We start from the raw sequence: 16,137 nt of genomic DNA on the forward strand, positions 1-16,137 counted from the left end.
TCTCCCTCCTATGACTGGGCTTGTGTAGTCCAGGCTGGCTTTGAATTTACTATGCAGCTAAGGATGATGTAAATTCTTTGCCCTCCTACCCCGACCCCACAAGAGCCTGGCCTGCAGCCATGCCACCACACCAGGTTGTGTGTGGTGCTGAGACCAGGTTGACTTGCTGGATGTGTACGGGGATAATTAGGAGAGCCAGCAGCATTTACACAGCAAGTGTTTGCACTGCAGGTTGTGCAGTGAGCACTGTCTGTGGGACTTCTGTATGAATTTTAAAATAGGCTTCATTTTACCTTTTAAAAAAATTGTACTTATTACCTATTTTACTAAAATTGGTTTAATTTCTTCCATTACTGTATACAATTAATTTGACATTTCAGAAGCTGTGTGTGAGCTGTTATGATGACATTAGGGTACTTCTGACTGACAAGTTTATGTGATTTATATTAGATCATTACATGCATTATTGTCCCCATAACATGGCATTTTGTTTCCAGGTTGTAGGCCTGTATCGATTGTGTGGTTCAGCAGCTGTCAAGAAAGAGCTTCGAGAGGCTTTTGAGAAGGATAGCAAAACTGTTGGTCTGTGTGAAAACCAGTACCCAGATATAAATGTAATAACAGGTAAAACATAGACTTTATTTTGTGTTCATTCTGGGAAGACTATATCTATAGGAAAGAAGGAGGCAATACTCTTTTATAACCTACATTTGACTGATATTGTTCTGAAGTTTTGCTTTCTTTCATAAAGGACTGACTTATTTTCTGAGGGGAGTTATTAAGAGACGGCTTCCATTACTAAGTAGTGAAGGAATGATGAGGAAGCAAGACCTGGATTGTCTCCCGTGTCCTTAGGGAAAGAAGTAAAATGACTCAGGAGTTGAGCCCGGCTGGCCCTCGGGTGGTTGAGGAAAAAGAAATGCCTCACCTGATGAGAGAATTTAGGTTCCCTCCTAGGTGCCAAGTGACTTATTTTCATAATCATAAAGAATTTCTTAGTACAAGGGTGGAGTCGTTAACGGCTGTTTTGGGGGATGCTCATCTGGCAGCTGCACATTGTGGATTGAAGAGGAGAGAGGGAGAAACTCAGGGGACCTTGGCAACCTCCCAGTGTTACGGTGTGCAGCTTGTGGGGGTGGGTCACAGCACTGGGGGCCAACACGCATCCGAGGACAAGCCAGACAGACGTGGTTGGTCATGTGACGGGAGCCGGGATATTGTGTTAGGTGCAGAAATACCGGGATGTATTGTACATTGGGTTTTTGAAGTAAGAGACGTGGATGGAAAGTTAAGTGAGGTTGAACGCTCTCATCTCCTGCTGAGGAAAAGCTCTAGTGGGAATTGAGGTGGTCCTCTCTCTTTTCTGAGACAGCATCTCACTCAAATGTGCAATCCTCCTGCCTCTGCCTTCCGCTTCTTGGCATTGTGGGCCAGTGCTGCCATGCCCAGTATGAGGAGACTATTTGTCCAAGCGGTGACCATAGCCCAGGGTACAGCTTTGGAGGCAGTACCAGCAGTGGCAACTTTCCTTGGATTTCCATAAAAGTTTAAAAAAACAAGAACTTTGGAGCTCTCTAAGCTTTGGAGGCAGGCAAGGAAGGAAGAACCTTGGAAGGTTCAGGAAACCAGAGGCAGCAGAGGTTATGGGCATGTGCGGCGCCACTGTGGTGCAGGGTGGCCTTCCGAGAACCCCAGAAGGGTGCTTGAGTTTGTCTATGAGGAGATGGCTTGCAGTCTTACCAATGATTTTCTGGGTCTGATCTTCACATACAATTTCGTGTGGCTTTCCTTTTTAATTACTAAAGTTTTGGAGCCAGTACAGAAGCAGAATACTGAGAGATACATCCATTTCAGTTGACTGCTTTTCGTAGTGTTCTCCCCTCTCTGATCGTCTCCAACCCAAGATCGTGGAGAGGCAAACCACAGACATCAAACCCTCTGACCTGTAGATGACTCAGGGCGTTGATTTCTCTGTCCTCAATGGGTTTTGGTAGTTTTGTTTTCTTTGCTCTATTTTCTGGCATTTTCTTTGTCTTGGTGTATTGGTGTTTGCCTCTCCTAATTTATTTTCTTATTTCATACACAGTTAAGTTTAGGTAAGAATTTAAGGCAAGTTCACTCATAAATACTGAAGCGATCCTGCGCCTTGAAGTTTACTTTTAGAATTGTGGCTTTAGGAATCGAGTGGCTGTATTACACACTATTTATTATTTTTCATCTTGAATGCTGTAACTTTGATCTCAAGCAGTTTACCACTAAGAGAAAGGAAACAAAGGTTTTTTTTTTTCCTTTTTAATGATTATTTTATTTTATTTTATTTGAGACGGGATTTCACTATGTAGCTCTGGCTGTCCTGGAATTCGGTATATGTAGACCAAACTGGCATCAGACTCAGCGATCCTCCTGCCTCTGCCTCCGATGCACATTGAACCACCTCGCATGAATTTTTGTTGTTGTTTGTTTTTGTTTTTCAAGACAGGGTTTCTCTGTGTAGCCCTGTGTGTCCTGGAGCTCAATCTATAGACCAGGCTGGCCTTGAACTCACAGAGATCTGCCGGCCTCTGCCTCTTGAGTGCTAGGATTAAAGGCATGTGCCACCACTGCCGGGCTCACATGAATTTTTAACAAATCAGAAACTTTACATTTTTGGTAAGGAGTGCCTTATTCCTTAAAAGCATAAGACGATACATAATTTGCAAAATTAGTAAAGGATTCACTTTAAGAGTTCACGAAAGGAAAATTGCATAGATACCTATTTCTAGGAAAGTATAAACAACAGTGTTTTGTTGTTGTTGTTTCAGCAAAGCCTTAGCTTAGAAATAAAAGTGATGCTAAGTGTTTATGGTCTAGGGATGGAAGGTGTGATCTGAGTTGACTGTTGTGTTTCAGAAAGGATCCTGGCTTTGTAATGTTTGTAGACATGATCATAGGTTAGTGAAGGTCTGGTTTGTAGCATTCTTTTCTAAATAGGAGAGTCTGAAGCCACAAACTAGATGGTTCTTGCCTCTGTTATTTGCACTGTTCCATCTCAGTAAAGCTGTTCTTCAAAAGAATTTGAAGCAGTTTTCTTTCTTGATTAAAAATTCAAAAAACAATGAAATGATTTGTCTGAGAAGCAGTGACACTGGGATAAATTACACACGGAGCCACTGTGGTGAACTGCACACAGGGCCCCCGTACCTCCAGAGAGAGTACTGTGGGTCTGCGATTGGCCAGTGGTGACGTCACCTCATGTGTTTACTCTGCTTGAACTCACATTTCTGCATAAACTTTGGAAAACAATAGCTAGTAAGTCTGAAATACCAGAAGTAATGAAGTGAGTGTGGCTGCATGTTCAGAAGTTAATGCGTTTTTAGGAGTTGTTTTGTCTGGGACAGAACAGAGTGGTCCAAAGTGTTCTGCTTGAGAACGGGACAGAGTTTCACGCATCAAGCCCACCTACTGGAGTCTTCGGCACCTTGTTTCTGGTTATATTTTCCATCATTTTAGGCCACTTTAGGGTACAGCCAGCCATTTCAGACACTAGATTCGTCATTCTTTGTTATCCCAAGGGGTTGGTTTGTTGAGACGGAGTCTCACAAAATAGCTCAGACTGGCCTCAAATTTACAGTCCTGCGTTCGCTCCCAAGTACTAGGATTACAAGTGTGTGCCACCTGCCTTGGCGCCCAGTGACCTTTACATCAACTCTGCTTTAATGACTCACTCATAAGATCTAACCCGGTTTTTGTCGTCCAGATTCCCTTTGCTGCCAACACTTTCAAAGGATTCCCTGTCTCCTTTAGGCTTTCTCTCTCTCTCTTCAGTTTCCCCCCCACCCCAAGTCAGCCTCCTTTGACTTATCTTTACTTTCTCCTAAGCCCCTGCTGTCAAATATTCTTTTTCATGACTCATTAATACAGCTTCTTCCATTAAATGTCCCGAGTGTCCTTCTCATGGCCACTGTTTTGTTCCTCCCACCTGGCAAAGATGCGACCCTGAATGCCAGCGTTGGTCTCACATGACAGTTTTATTGAAGCATAACTGCCATAAAATAGGATGCATGTATTTAAAGTATGCAGCTGGGTATTTTCATATATAAGTGCCACCTTATGTCCTTCGTAGTCTCTCCTGTTGGCACCGTCACCTCTGTTGCCCCCATTCTCAGCCATAGGTCTTCCTGTTACTATAAATTAACTTCATTTTCTAGAAATTACATAATAGAACCATACAGGGGAGACTTTAATAAATAAATATATATACATATATATGTATGTAAATACATGGTTTTCTTTACTAGCAAAATTATCTTGAAATTCTCATGTTATTGTAAGTGCCTATGGCCTATTTTCTTTTTAATGCCCAACAACATTTGCCACTATGGATACAGTAGATGTGATGTTATTGGCTCATGTATTCATCTCTTGCCCAGCATTGACCTTGTTAACAATTTGGGGCTGTTACAAGTAAAGCTGTTGTGAGCATTCATGCACAAGTTCTAGTCAGCATATGCATGTCTAGTGATGCCGAAAGTCATACTGTCTTAATTGTTTAAGTTACACAGACTTGAACTTTTAGGTGCTGTTACAGTTTGGATTGGAGATGACCCTTGAGTCACAGTGTTCAGACAGGGAGCTTGGGGGGGACATGATTGAGTATTGAGGACTCTGTCTCTGTCAGAGAATTAACCCATTGATGGGTTTATAGTCTAATATCATTATTGGGAGATGGTCGAAAAATGGAAGGTGTGGCCACTATGTCATTGGTGTGTGACCCTTAAAGGCTGCACTTTGTCCCTAGCCCCTCTCAACGTTCTGACCTTCCCAACAGCTTTAAGGTGGGTGGCTCTCCTTCCCTGTGGTGTTTCTGATTTACCACAGATGTAGCCATGGAGCCAGCCAGCGTAAACGGAAGCCTCTGACATCATAAGGCAAATTTAAACTCTTTAAATCATTGCTTGTCTCAGGCTGGACATGCTATCGATCACATACCTGTAATCCCAGCTCTCAGGAGGCAGAGGCAAATGGATTTCTGTGAATTTGAGGCCAACCTGGTCTACAAAGCAAGTCCAGGACAGCCAAAGAGAGACCCTGTCTAAAAAAAAAAAAAAAAAAACCAAAAACAAAAACAATAAAATTTTTTTTGTGCATTTTATGAGGTGTTTTATTAGTCTTTAGCAAGTGGATATCTGCTTGTCGTAGCTTCTGCTGAGTCTTTTTTCCCTGTTGTGTTTGACTATTTTCTTTATTTATTATTTATTTTGCCTTGTGTGTTTTGGTTTGTTTCCATGCATGTATGTGCACCGTGTGCATGCGTGGTACCTGATGAGGTCAGAGGAAGGATTTGGAGTCCCTGGGATGCGGTGAGGGCCACGTGGGTGCTAGGAACTGAACCCTGGGCCTCTGAGAGAGCAGCAAGTGCTTGTAACCACAGAGCCATCTCTCCGCCCCCTGCTTATTTTTAGTGTTTTGACTGAATGTGGGCTCTCATTACTGTTCTTTTAGGCTGTCCGACTTGATGCCTTGTCGCCTAATGACTGAAGCTCAGCAAGAACAGCTGAAATGGTGTTGGTTCTCACAGTTTCTTTCCAGGATTTTGGGGCTATTTCTTATATGGAATTTTTAGCATCCGTTTGTAAGTTTCTACGACAGAGCTAGCCAGACTTTATTTATTTGGTGATAATGGTGATCAGACCCATGGCTTGGACATGTTAGGTAAAGCGGCTACCAGTGAGCTACGCCTCAGCTCCCAGCTGTGATTTTGGTAGGATCTGTATTAATTCTGTAATCAATTTAGGGTGTGCTATCTTCACAGTGTTATCTTCTGGTGCATAAACTCGGCCTATACTTGCATTGTATTTTTTTAAGATCTCCTATAATTTGCTTTTCAAGAACAGTTGTTCGTTTCTGCACCTGTTTGTTTTCCTGAGGTGTTTAATTCTTTTGGGTGCTAATGTGTTGGGGTTGCTTTTTTCTTTCTTTTATCTGCCCCTCCCCCCACTAGGCTTCCCTCCCTCTTTCTCCCTCTCCGCTCTGTCCTCCGCCCCGTTGTCTCCTCCAGTGTCTAGCATCTTGCCCTTCTCATGCCACACCCACAGCCTTACTGGTGGTCTCGCCTCCCCACTTCACAGAGAGATGGACGCTGACACACAGGAGCAGTGCTGTCTGCCTTGACTGGCCTGTTAGTATTTGGTTCATCCTTCCTGACATCTTGAGCTGATTCCCCTCCTTCCTGTTTTCTCAGGAGTCTCTGCTTTCTTCTCTGGGGACTTCCCCAGATGGCTGCAGTCCGTCTCTCCTGGCCCTGGAGACCTTTGCGCTGCCTCCTTTCAGGTGCATTCCTCTTCTGACCCACTGTCTGTCCTTTATTCCCAGTAACCGCCTGCCAAGACCGCTGATTTCCTTTTTCTTTCCCTTATCTCTGGCTGCCTCTAGCCATTGTCTCCTATACCTAGCTACAAACCTGGCTGCCATTCCTCACAAGAGGTATTTGTGTGTAAAAAAAGGGGCCCTGGCAGTGGATCACGATGCAGGGGCTAGAATGGGCTGCTCCCTGTGGCATCTACGGCCATTCGTATCTGACCTAGTTATTATTTGCTATCACGTGACACCTCGAGGTCGGTGTGTCCTGAAGCAGTTTTTCCTTGTCTTCCTTGGCAACATATACGCCTTTCCACTCCTCCCAACACCTCCTCTTTTAACCACACGGGAGTTTGTTACTCTTCCTTAGCGGTGTTTGAGAGAGCTCTTCTTCCCTCTGGAGTTATTTCCTGGTCATCTCTTGGTGCTGCTTATCGCTTCTTGATTCTCTGTCTGTCTGTCTCTTTTGGGGGGGTTGGGGGTAGAACATAGGGCCCCTGTCCTGAAATTTCCTATGTCACAGAAGATGACCTTGAAGTTGAGGTCCTAGGCTGCCACCTTTGGAGCAACAGTCGTCTTTTAGTCACTCATCTTCAGGCTCAGCTCTTTGGTCATGTCTTTCTGAGCCTTATAGTTTTGTATGAAGCAAACTTTACATGTCCCACAGACACCCTTCTTCCTACCTGCTAACCTGTACTTAACTCCTGTGTCCCCTGCTTCAAGCAATATCCTGAAAACTCACTTGATTGGCAAAGCCCTAGATTTGGAAAAGAAACATGCCGTGCCTTCTTTTTCCTGCAAATGCTTTTTAAAAATAAACTGATCATACACAGTATTCTTCAGACTTCTCTCTCTCTCTCTCTCTCTCTCTCTCTCTCTCTCTCTCTCTCTCTCTCTCTCTCTCTCTCTCTGGTCTTTTCGAAACAGGGTTTCTTTGTGTAGCCTTGACTGTCCTCTAGGGCTTCTCTTAATATTCTCCAGTCTTCTCTTACTTTCACAGGGACAAGCCTGCTGCTTTCTGTTCTTGACCTTTGTTTGAATTTGCCTGGTATTAGGGACAGTCTTTCCTTTTGTATGACAGTAGCACCAGAGACTGCAGATCTAGAATACCTGTTTAAAATACGTGTGCAGCATTAGAGAGGAGATTCGTTGGTAGCCCTCGATGATTTGCAAAGGCTTTGGACCATTGCTGCCCTTTCAGTATTCCTTAAAAGTTTCAAAGTTCATAATTTGGATAATTTACTAGTTTCCAGCTAACATTTGTATTTCTTACTTTCTTGTACATGCAGGAGCTTCCACAGGGGGCGGAGTCAGTAGGGTGTACATCATGACTTAACAAAACTGTGGGAGCTATGTCTCTACTTGGCATGATCCAAAGTTAGTCACTAAAACAGCTTACAGGAATATAAGTTGCCATGTTTTGTGATAATACTTTCCACGTTGTTGTTATTTTTCAGAATGTTAAAGTTGACTGCCATAGTGTTTGCATTTTTAAGGAGTCCGCTACACCTACTGCACTGTGAAGACCCATCACCACTGTCTCTGGTCTGTTTTTACAGGTGTTCTTAAGGACTATCTAAGAGAACTTCCTTCCCCACTAATAACAAAGCAGCTGTATGAGGCTGTGTTAGATGCAATGGTGAAAAGTCCTTTGAAAATGTCATTAAGTGGTTGTGAGAATGAGTCCAGTGACTCCAAGCTCACTGTTGACCTATTGAACTGCCTGCCGGACGTTGAGAAGGTAAGTGTGGGTGACAGACTCTGCCTGAGACTTAGCACACGGGCCAGGTTCATCCCCACACAGCCCTTAGGTCTCTGACATTTGTGGCACTTGGACCTTCATGACTTCGGCTATGTTTTCTCTGTATAACTTTAGCCCACGCATGCATGTGCCTTCTGAGTTCTGCTTTAGTGATTTATTTCATTTGATGTGTATGTATGATGCCTGCATGTATGTATGCGCACCACATGCGTGCCTGGTGCCCACTCACAGAAGAGGGCTCCAGATCTGCTGGACGTGGAGTTACAGGCCATTGTGAGCTGCTTGCTGTTAAGCATTAGGAATTGAACTCTGGCCTTCCGCAAGAGTCATTTCTCCAGCCCCTAAATAGCAGCTTTAAATTCACAGTTATGTGTTTAATATAATTTGTAAAGGAATTATGTCTCATTCCTTATGATGGCAAAATATACTACTACTTTAAAAAAAAAAACCACTTTTCTTTCTGAAGGCGGTTAAAACTTAAATAATTTTTCTTTCTGAGCCGACTACCTTTATTCTTATTTCCTTTTTAACTTTCAGTCTTCTTTTGTACGTTACATCCTAACAAGTGTCGCCTCTTTCCACTCTTCCCAGTCTCTCCCTACACATCTCTTCTCCAGATTAACTCCTCCTTTGTTTCCTTTAAAAACAAAAACAAAACAAAACAGCCTCCCAGGGATCTTCACTGAGCTTAGCCTAACAAGGTATAATAAGACTGGGCATAAACTCTCATATTACTACTGGACGCGGCAACCCAGTAGGAAGAAAAGGATCCCAAGCACAGGCAGAAGAGTTAGAGACACCCTACTCCACTCCCGTTGTGGGGACTCCCGCAAGAACATGCAGTTACACAGCCATACGGCATAGCCGAGGACCTAGCTCAGACCCACGCTGGCTCCAAGATGGTCGCTTCAGTTTCTGCGAGCCCCTGTGAGCCCTGCATAGTTGAATTTTGGGGGGCCCTGTTCTTGTGGTGTCCTTGAACCCTCTGGCTCCTACAATCCTTCCCCACCTCTTCTGCAGGGTTCCCCTGGCTCCACCTAGTGCCAATTACCTTTTTTGGTTTAAAAACTTTAAACAATATATTTTCAGGAAAGAAAAATAGATTTGGGTTTTCAAGACAGGGTTTCTCTGTGGGGACCCGGCTACCCTGGAACTCGCTCTTTATACCAGGCTGGCCTTGAACTCAAGAGATCCACCTGCCATTGCATCTGGAGTATTCGGATTAAAGGCATGCGCCACCACACCTAGCTCAGGACAAACAGTTTTTTTATTCTATTTTTCCCCCTTTCATAATTTTGTCTGCCTAAAATATTTATTAGTTAAAAAGCATGATGGGAAAACAAGAAAATCAAGTTGGCCTTTTAAAACCATCCTTTCACTTTCATAATAGTCATCGGGGTCCTGGCCTGGCTTCAGGCTTCCTCGGGTGGCAGGCCCCACTCACACCCCGACAATCATGCGTGTTTGACGTGCGTTCTCCTGCCCTTCCCAGCAGCTGCTGTTGTTCCCTTAGAGAGGGGTCAGGGGAGAGTTGAGTGTATTGTTAAGTGTTTTGCACAGACACCTAACATCTAGTGCACTGGGTTCTGTTTGGGCACACCTAGGCAACCCTCAAGATGCTGTTAGATCATCTGAAGTTGGTGGCCTCTCACCACGAGGTGAATAAGATGACCTGTCAGAACCTGGCTGTGTGCTTTGGGCCCGTGTTGCTTAACCAGAGGCAGGAGACCTCCACCCACAACAGAGTCTTCACCGATTCCGAAGAGCTCGCAAATGCTTTGGATTTTAAAAAACACATCGAGGTTCTTCATTACTTGCTCCAGCTCTGGCCAGGTAAAGGCTTCTGTGGAGGACAATTCTTTATCAGCAGTGGGGTATGTGGCTTAGCTAGTGATTGAAATGCCCAGATCGCATTGGGAAACAAAAAACATCTAGATTTTTGCTTTTTCGGTACTGAAAGATGGACTGCTCTGTAGCGCTTGTATTTTGCGTTTGCTCGTAAAGTCGCAGACGTTTGAGCCATTTTAACATTCTGAGTTTAGTAAGATCTGGCTTGGAACTCTGATTGTACCACACAGGGCACTCTGCCCTTGGCAAAATCCTCCATTTTTTTCTTTTCTTTATATATATATTGAGACAGGGTTTCTCTGTGTAGCCTTGGTTGTCCTGGACTCGCTTTATAGAGCAGGCTGGCCTTGAACTCAGCAATCCACCTGCCTCTGCCTCCAGAGTGCTGGGATTAAAGGCGTGTGCCACAACACCTGGCCTGGCAAAATTCTCCTAACTGGAGATGCTACTATTTCCATCTTCCGAGTAAATAGCGTTTATAGACTTTGTGTAAAAATTAAGGTGCAAACATATTCTTAAGATGCTCACCACAGCTTTTAGCACTTAATACTCAATTTTAGTTTATTTTCTCACCTTCATTTAGTTTGTTACAAAGCAAAATTCATTTTTAAGCTTATTCTTTTTGTATTAAGATTTATTTTATTTTTACTTATGTGATGCACTTGTGCATAAGGGTGCCTGAGAAGGCCAGAGAGGGCACTGGGTCCCCTGCAGCAGGAGTTGAGCAGGCAAGTTTGAGCTACCAGATGTGGGTCCTCTGGAAGGGCAGCAAGTGCTCTTCCCCACCATGCCATCAGTCCAGCCCGTGCGCATTTTCTCTGACAGAGTTAGTATACAAATGGGTATTTTTAAATTACTTCAGCTCATGCTGGCAATTATTGTTGATATTTTGGGCTTACAGTTTTGGTTTGCATGGTGCTGAGGAGGTGCAGTAGTTGCTCTTCCAGAGGTTCAGTTCCCAGCACCCGCATGGTAGCTTACAATGGTCCATAACTCTGGTGCCAGGCAATCTGATACCTTCTCCTCAGCTCTACAGGCACCAGGTATGCATATAGCATACAGACAGACATGTGGACAAAACACATGTAACAAAATTGTTTGAAAAAAATGGGCGTTTGCATTTTGTTTACTTATTTTTATAGGTGTGTGTGTATGGGGGTGGTGTGTATGGGTGTGTATGGGTGTGTGTATGTATGGGTGTGTATGGGTGTGTATGGGTGTGTGTATGTATGGGTGTGTATGGGTGTGTATGGGTGTGTGTGTATGGGTGTGTATGGGTGTGTGTGTATGGGTGTGTATGGGTGTGTGTGAATGAGTGTGTGTGTGTGTATGGGTGTGTATGGGTGTGGTGTTTGTGTGTGATGGGTTGGGTGTGTGGGTGTGTATGGGTGTGTGTGTGGTGTGTGTGTGTATGGGTGTGTATGGGTGTGTGTGTATGGGTGTGTATGGGTGTGTGTGAATGAGTGTGTGTGTGTATGGGTGTGTGTGTATGAGTGGGCATTTGAGCTGAGAAGACAACTTCTCTCTTTCTACTTCTTGGGTCCATTGGTTGGAACTCTAGTCCTCACCATTGAGCCACCCTCCCTTCCCTCCGCCTACCTGCCTGTGCTACACACACACACACACACACACACACACACACACACACACACACGCTGCATTTTACTTATTTAGGATTTATTTTTTACTTTATATGTTTGTTTCGCTTGCTTGTCTGTCTATGCACCACATGTGTGCATTACTGTGGGGCCAGAAGATGGTGTCAGGTCCCCTGTAACTGGAGCTACAGACATCTGTGTGGGTGCTGGGATTTGGACCTGCGTGCACCGAAGGAACAGCCAACTCTTAACCTCTGAGCTCTCTCCAGCCTGTTGACTGCATTTTAATGAGAACTTGAACAACTGTCTCACGGCCAGCATCTTAGTCCAAAGGCTTTTGTTGCTGGCTGTAATAACCTTTTTCTATACCCTGTTATTTTCCTTGAAAGTACCCTAGGCAAAAGACAGAACTGGGCAGAGGATGAGAGGAAACAATAGTTTTCCTCTCTAAATTGCCTGCTACAGATTTTAGGAGAGGTGGACATCGTGTAAATAAGGGGAAACCGAGGAATGACATAGACAATGCCAGAGCCACAGAGCATCCAGTGGGAGGAGGAGCCTAGCTCACTTTGCTGTGGGGAATTTCTCCAGCTCCAGAGAGGCCTTACCTCCAGCCTCCTCCTTCTCTCTCTCTTTTGTTTTTGTTTTTACACATTTTGCTTTTGTGTTTCTTTTGCCCCCCACCCCCTCATTTGGGGGCAAGAAGATAATTTACTCTGAGGTTTATGTTTGGAAAGTCCTGTCTTCAGAGTTAGAAGCACTTTACATTGGTGAAGGTGACTCTACCCCGCCTGCATCAGCCAGTGCACCCTGTGCTTCTCTGCCCATGACTTAGCAAGGGCTTCTGGGACAGTAGACACATTTATGCATCTACAGGGCAGTCTTCTCCTTACATGGTTTGTGTTTAGGGCTTTAGCAAACAGTGGGGTTGCTGTTAAGAAGAATACTGGATGCTATTGTGAGCCCATCCGTTCAGTTTCAGAGGGCAGCTATAGACTTTAAGTTGTTGCTGTCCCACAGTCTCCATGCTGGATACATTTGGGGCGGGGTTTCCTTTTTCTTACGAGGTTATAAAATTTGTAAGGCCATAGATGATATTTATTATTCTTAGTTCCTGGCAGAGAACCTGGCACTAACATCATGTAATATAATTCTATTAAATAAAGATGTTTTCTAAATGAAAGTAATAGAGTGAATAAAAATCTGCTGGCACAAAACATAAGGAAAAATTAGGTTTCTTAGTACGTATCACACGTTGAAATATTTTCAGCAGCCTTTGCTGGCTGCATTTCACTTCATTTTGCTGAAAACAGGCAGTCAGGAGTGAGAGAAAAACCAGAACTTGTAGGGTTAAGATTAGCCGTTCTCCTTACAGATTTACAGGAAGACACCTCAGTATGAATAGCTTAAAAAGACAATGACATTGATGTCTCAGAAGTTGAATTTTTAGTTTAATGTAAAATAATGACTTACTGGTGTCTCGAGTGCTCTCCAGGAAACTGCGTAAAAGCAGAGTTTGAAAAGGTCCTGGAAATGAGCAAAAGACATATGCGCTTCTCTCCAGATTACCAGAGGCGGTTCATCCGCCACAGGAAGCCCAGGCCGAGAGAAAAGTACTAAAAACAGGGATAACAGAGATGAAGGTACAGATAAATACACAAACTCAACCTGTAGAAACGTTTAAAAACATATAATACGCAGCCACTAAAATAAAACACAAGTTGAAATATAGCTATAAGTAAAATATCTTTGTGAAATGTTGGGATTATTATTTTAAGTCTGGAAAACTAGGATGTGTGTATCATTCTTAAGTTGCTTTCTTTTGCAAATAAACTTTCACTCTGTTTTATCACTGTTTTATGCTTGCTTATCTTAGAGAGGGAACTGTAAGGGAGAGGCGGAACAGAATAAACAAACAGAAAGAGATGGGTAATCTTTAATAACTAAATCTTAGAATTTTACACAAGTCTATTTTATATGCAGAACCCTAGGAAAATGTTTTGTTCTGAGTAAGCACTGCAAGTCTTGTTTTGTGTATAGTCCTGTGTGTCTGACCAGTGCAATGTAAGAAGACAGAATGCGGCTTCTCTCAGAAGAAAATAGTTTAAATACAAAGACTGTTTATTTGAGGTTGTTATATCTCTAACCAGAATTGAGAAATAAAATAATCTGTGCTATTTCCAGGCCAAAAACAAACAAAAAACAAAAAAACAAAATGAAGATTGATAGTAGCTAATGCTGTGTAGTCACTCAGGTAATCATTGGCCGAGTCTAATATTCATGCATTTCATCAAAGTGAAATTTGGGCTGCTTGGTAGATAGTGACACACTGCTAACTGCAAAAAGCCCGCCAAGGTCAGAGCTCAAGTGATCACTTGAGATGGCTTTGCCTCGGCTACTTGTGCACACCGTGCCTTGCCTGCTTTTTTGCTGTAGTCTTTAATGTAAGAGGAGCTACTGCCTTAGAATACAGCTAGATAGCAATTAACTTGCACAGAAGGTTAATCAATGCGGGGAGTTTTATTGGGAAGTGTTATTATGTAGCATGAAATAGCACCACTGAGCATTGTACTAGCCTGTCTGCCTAATCTCAATTACATTTGGTGGTAGAAGATGATTGTGTGATGCTTTCTTTTCAGTAGAACAACGCATGTCTCTCTCAAGTGCATGTTCGTAGTTGATTATTAATAGCTTCGTTGTCCGCTCTGTCTTTCCAAGGCCAGTGGCTGTCACTAACGTGCGTGTATTGTTCATTCCTAGTGCAACGTTTAACTGTCAAAGGACCCACTGACAGTTCGTGCCTGGAGCAGCCATCTTCTTTGAATTATCTGAGGCGAAAGAAAGAGCGACGGTGTGTGTTAGATCTGAGCAGTGTGGCTTCCTCAGGGGTGCTGAGGCCAAGGCAGGTCAGGCTAGACAGTCCACTCAGCAACCGCTACGCAGGGGACTGGAGTGGCTGCGGGGAGGAGTACTTTTTAAATACAAAAGAACATTTCAAGGATTTGGATTACGAAGATGTTCCCTTAGAAAACAGAGAAAATAGAGACTATAGCAAAATGGATGGAGCGGAAGTCACGATTGAGCAGCAGATCCCCATGCCCAGAGGGTGCACGTTTCAGACGTACTTGACCGTGGAGACGCTTGAATCTACAGTGGATCAGAAAGCCAACCTCAGAGATCTTCAAGAAAGTATTGATACTTTGATTGGCAACCTGGAACGTGAGCTCAACAAAAACAAACTGAATCTGAGTGTTTGAGGTGCAGGGGCTGTTTTCTGTGTGATGATCCCATCAAGTTTCACGCCAGTCCTTAGTCCTCTCGTGGCCTCTTTCTGGTATTTTTTATGTTGGAACCTTAAGTTAATTCCTAATAAGTTCAAGTAAATTCATTTACAAACACTGTTGGTTAATATGGTTATTTTACTTACGAACTGGCCTGGTGCATAAAGATAACTTGGACTTGGGGGATATTTTAGTAAACCTTGCCAGCTGCAAGGAGGAAACGTGCAGGTGTTTATAAGGGCTGGGTACATTATTACTCCATCAAGGCTTTGGTGCAGTGTGAGAACTGCTCTTCTGGAAGGTGGGACAGATGTTCACTGCAGCTGGACCGGTCGATTTGCAGTCAGAGTCCTTGTGCAATGTCATTTGGTCATACTTCATTTGCAAGACGAATGCTGCTATAAAAATTTTTATAAATGTAAAATTATACAGATATTAATGTATTTTGTATTAACATTCAGTCATTATTTAAGCTTATGAAAATTAAATATTTTTATGATTCTGAGAATATGTGTGTGTTCATAAGTGCATTACGTGTGTAGGGTTCAGAATGAGGCAAGGTGCTGACTATAGCATTTCATGTATTTTGGGAATTATGTCACGAGGCCAGAATTATTAGCTTAAAAATGTCTTATGCAGAAAGAATGTGTAAGTTAAAAGATAAGTTACATAGAAACCACTTGAATAAAACCACACTAGAAGTATTTGAGTAGAAATAGCAGCCTTTCTGTTTTTGCTTCATAGACACAGTATCCCTGCCAAAAGTCACGTTTTAAGTTGAATTCCTTCAGCTACATAAGGGGTGGAGGAGACAAATTCCTGAACTGGTGACCTAACAAAAAGTGACCCATTCTGTGCATTTTTGTTTCCTGTGATGCTTTATTTATTTGTGGTGGTATACTTAAAATGTTGAGTTCATAATTGTCCTTGTTTCTAAAGAAGTTATCTTGTCAGGATGTTACACATTACAATTTAAAAATTAACTTATTTTGGTTAAGTACATCTATGAGGCACTTGTTACAGAAATCATAGTGGTGTGTGAAAATGTAAATTTGGAAAGCTTTTTTGTTTTGTTTTGTTTTGGTTTTGGTTTTCAAGACAGGGTCTCTCTGTGTTAGTCTTGGCTGTCCTAGAGTCACTTGTAGACTAGGCTGGCCTTGAACTCATAGCAATCCTCCTGCCTCTGCCTCCTGAGTGCTGGGATTAAAGGCTTGCACCACCACACCTGGCTTAGAAGGCTTTTAAAAATTAAATTGAAATGTATTTTCTTTAAAAATTTTTATACTTACAGAATGTATAATTTTAAAATTAT

At 42.9% G+C, this 16,137-nt stretch overlaps 1 protein-coding gene across 2 annotated transcripts in view; it reads left to right on the plus strand.

Annotated features, from left to right (window-relative positions):
* Window positions 1–15,779, plus strand: part of Syde2 (synapse defective Rho GTPase homolog 2) — a 35,665-nt gene extending 19,886 nt beyond the window's left edge. For both annotated transcript variants that reach the window (XM_051165859.1, XM_051165858.1), the window contains exons 4-7: window positions 498–624; window positions 7,896–8,077; window positions 9,703–9,931; window positions 14,305–15,779. In XM_051165859.1, the coding sequence (XP_051021816.1) occupies window positions 498–624; window positions 7,896–8,077; window positions 9,703–9,931; window positions 14,305–14,801 (1,035 nt within the window). In that variant the 3' untranslated portion in view covers window positions 14,802–15,779. The remainder of the gene's footprint in view (window positions 1–497; window positions 625–7,895; window positions 8,078–9,702; window positions 9,932–14,304) is intronic.
* Window positions 15,780–16,137: the final 358 nt, after the last annotated feature.

The sequence above is a fragment of the Acomys russatus genome, chromosome 23 (genome assembly GCF_903995435.1).
Source record: "Acomys russatus chromosome 23, mAcoRus1.1, whole genome shotgun sequence".
NCBI classification, from domain to species: domain Eukaryota; kingdom Metazoa; phylum Chordata; class Mammalia; order Rodentia; family Muridae; genus Acomys; species Acomys russatus.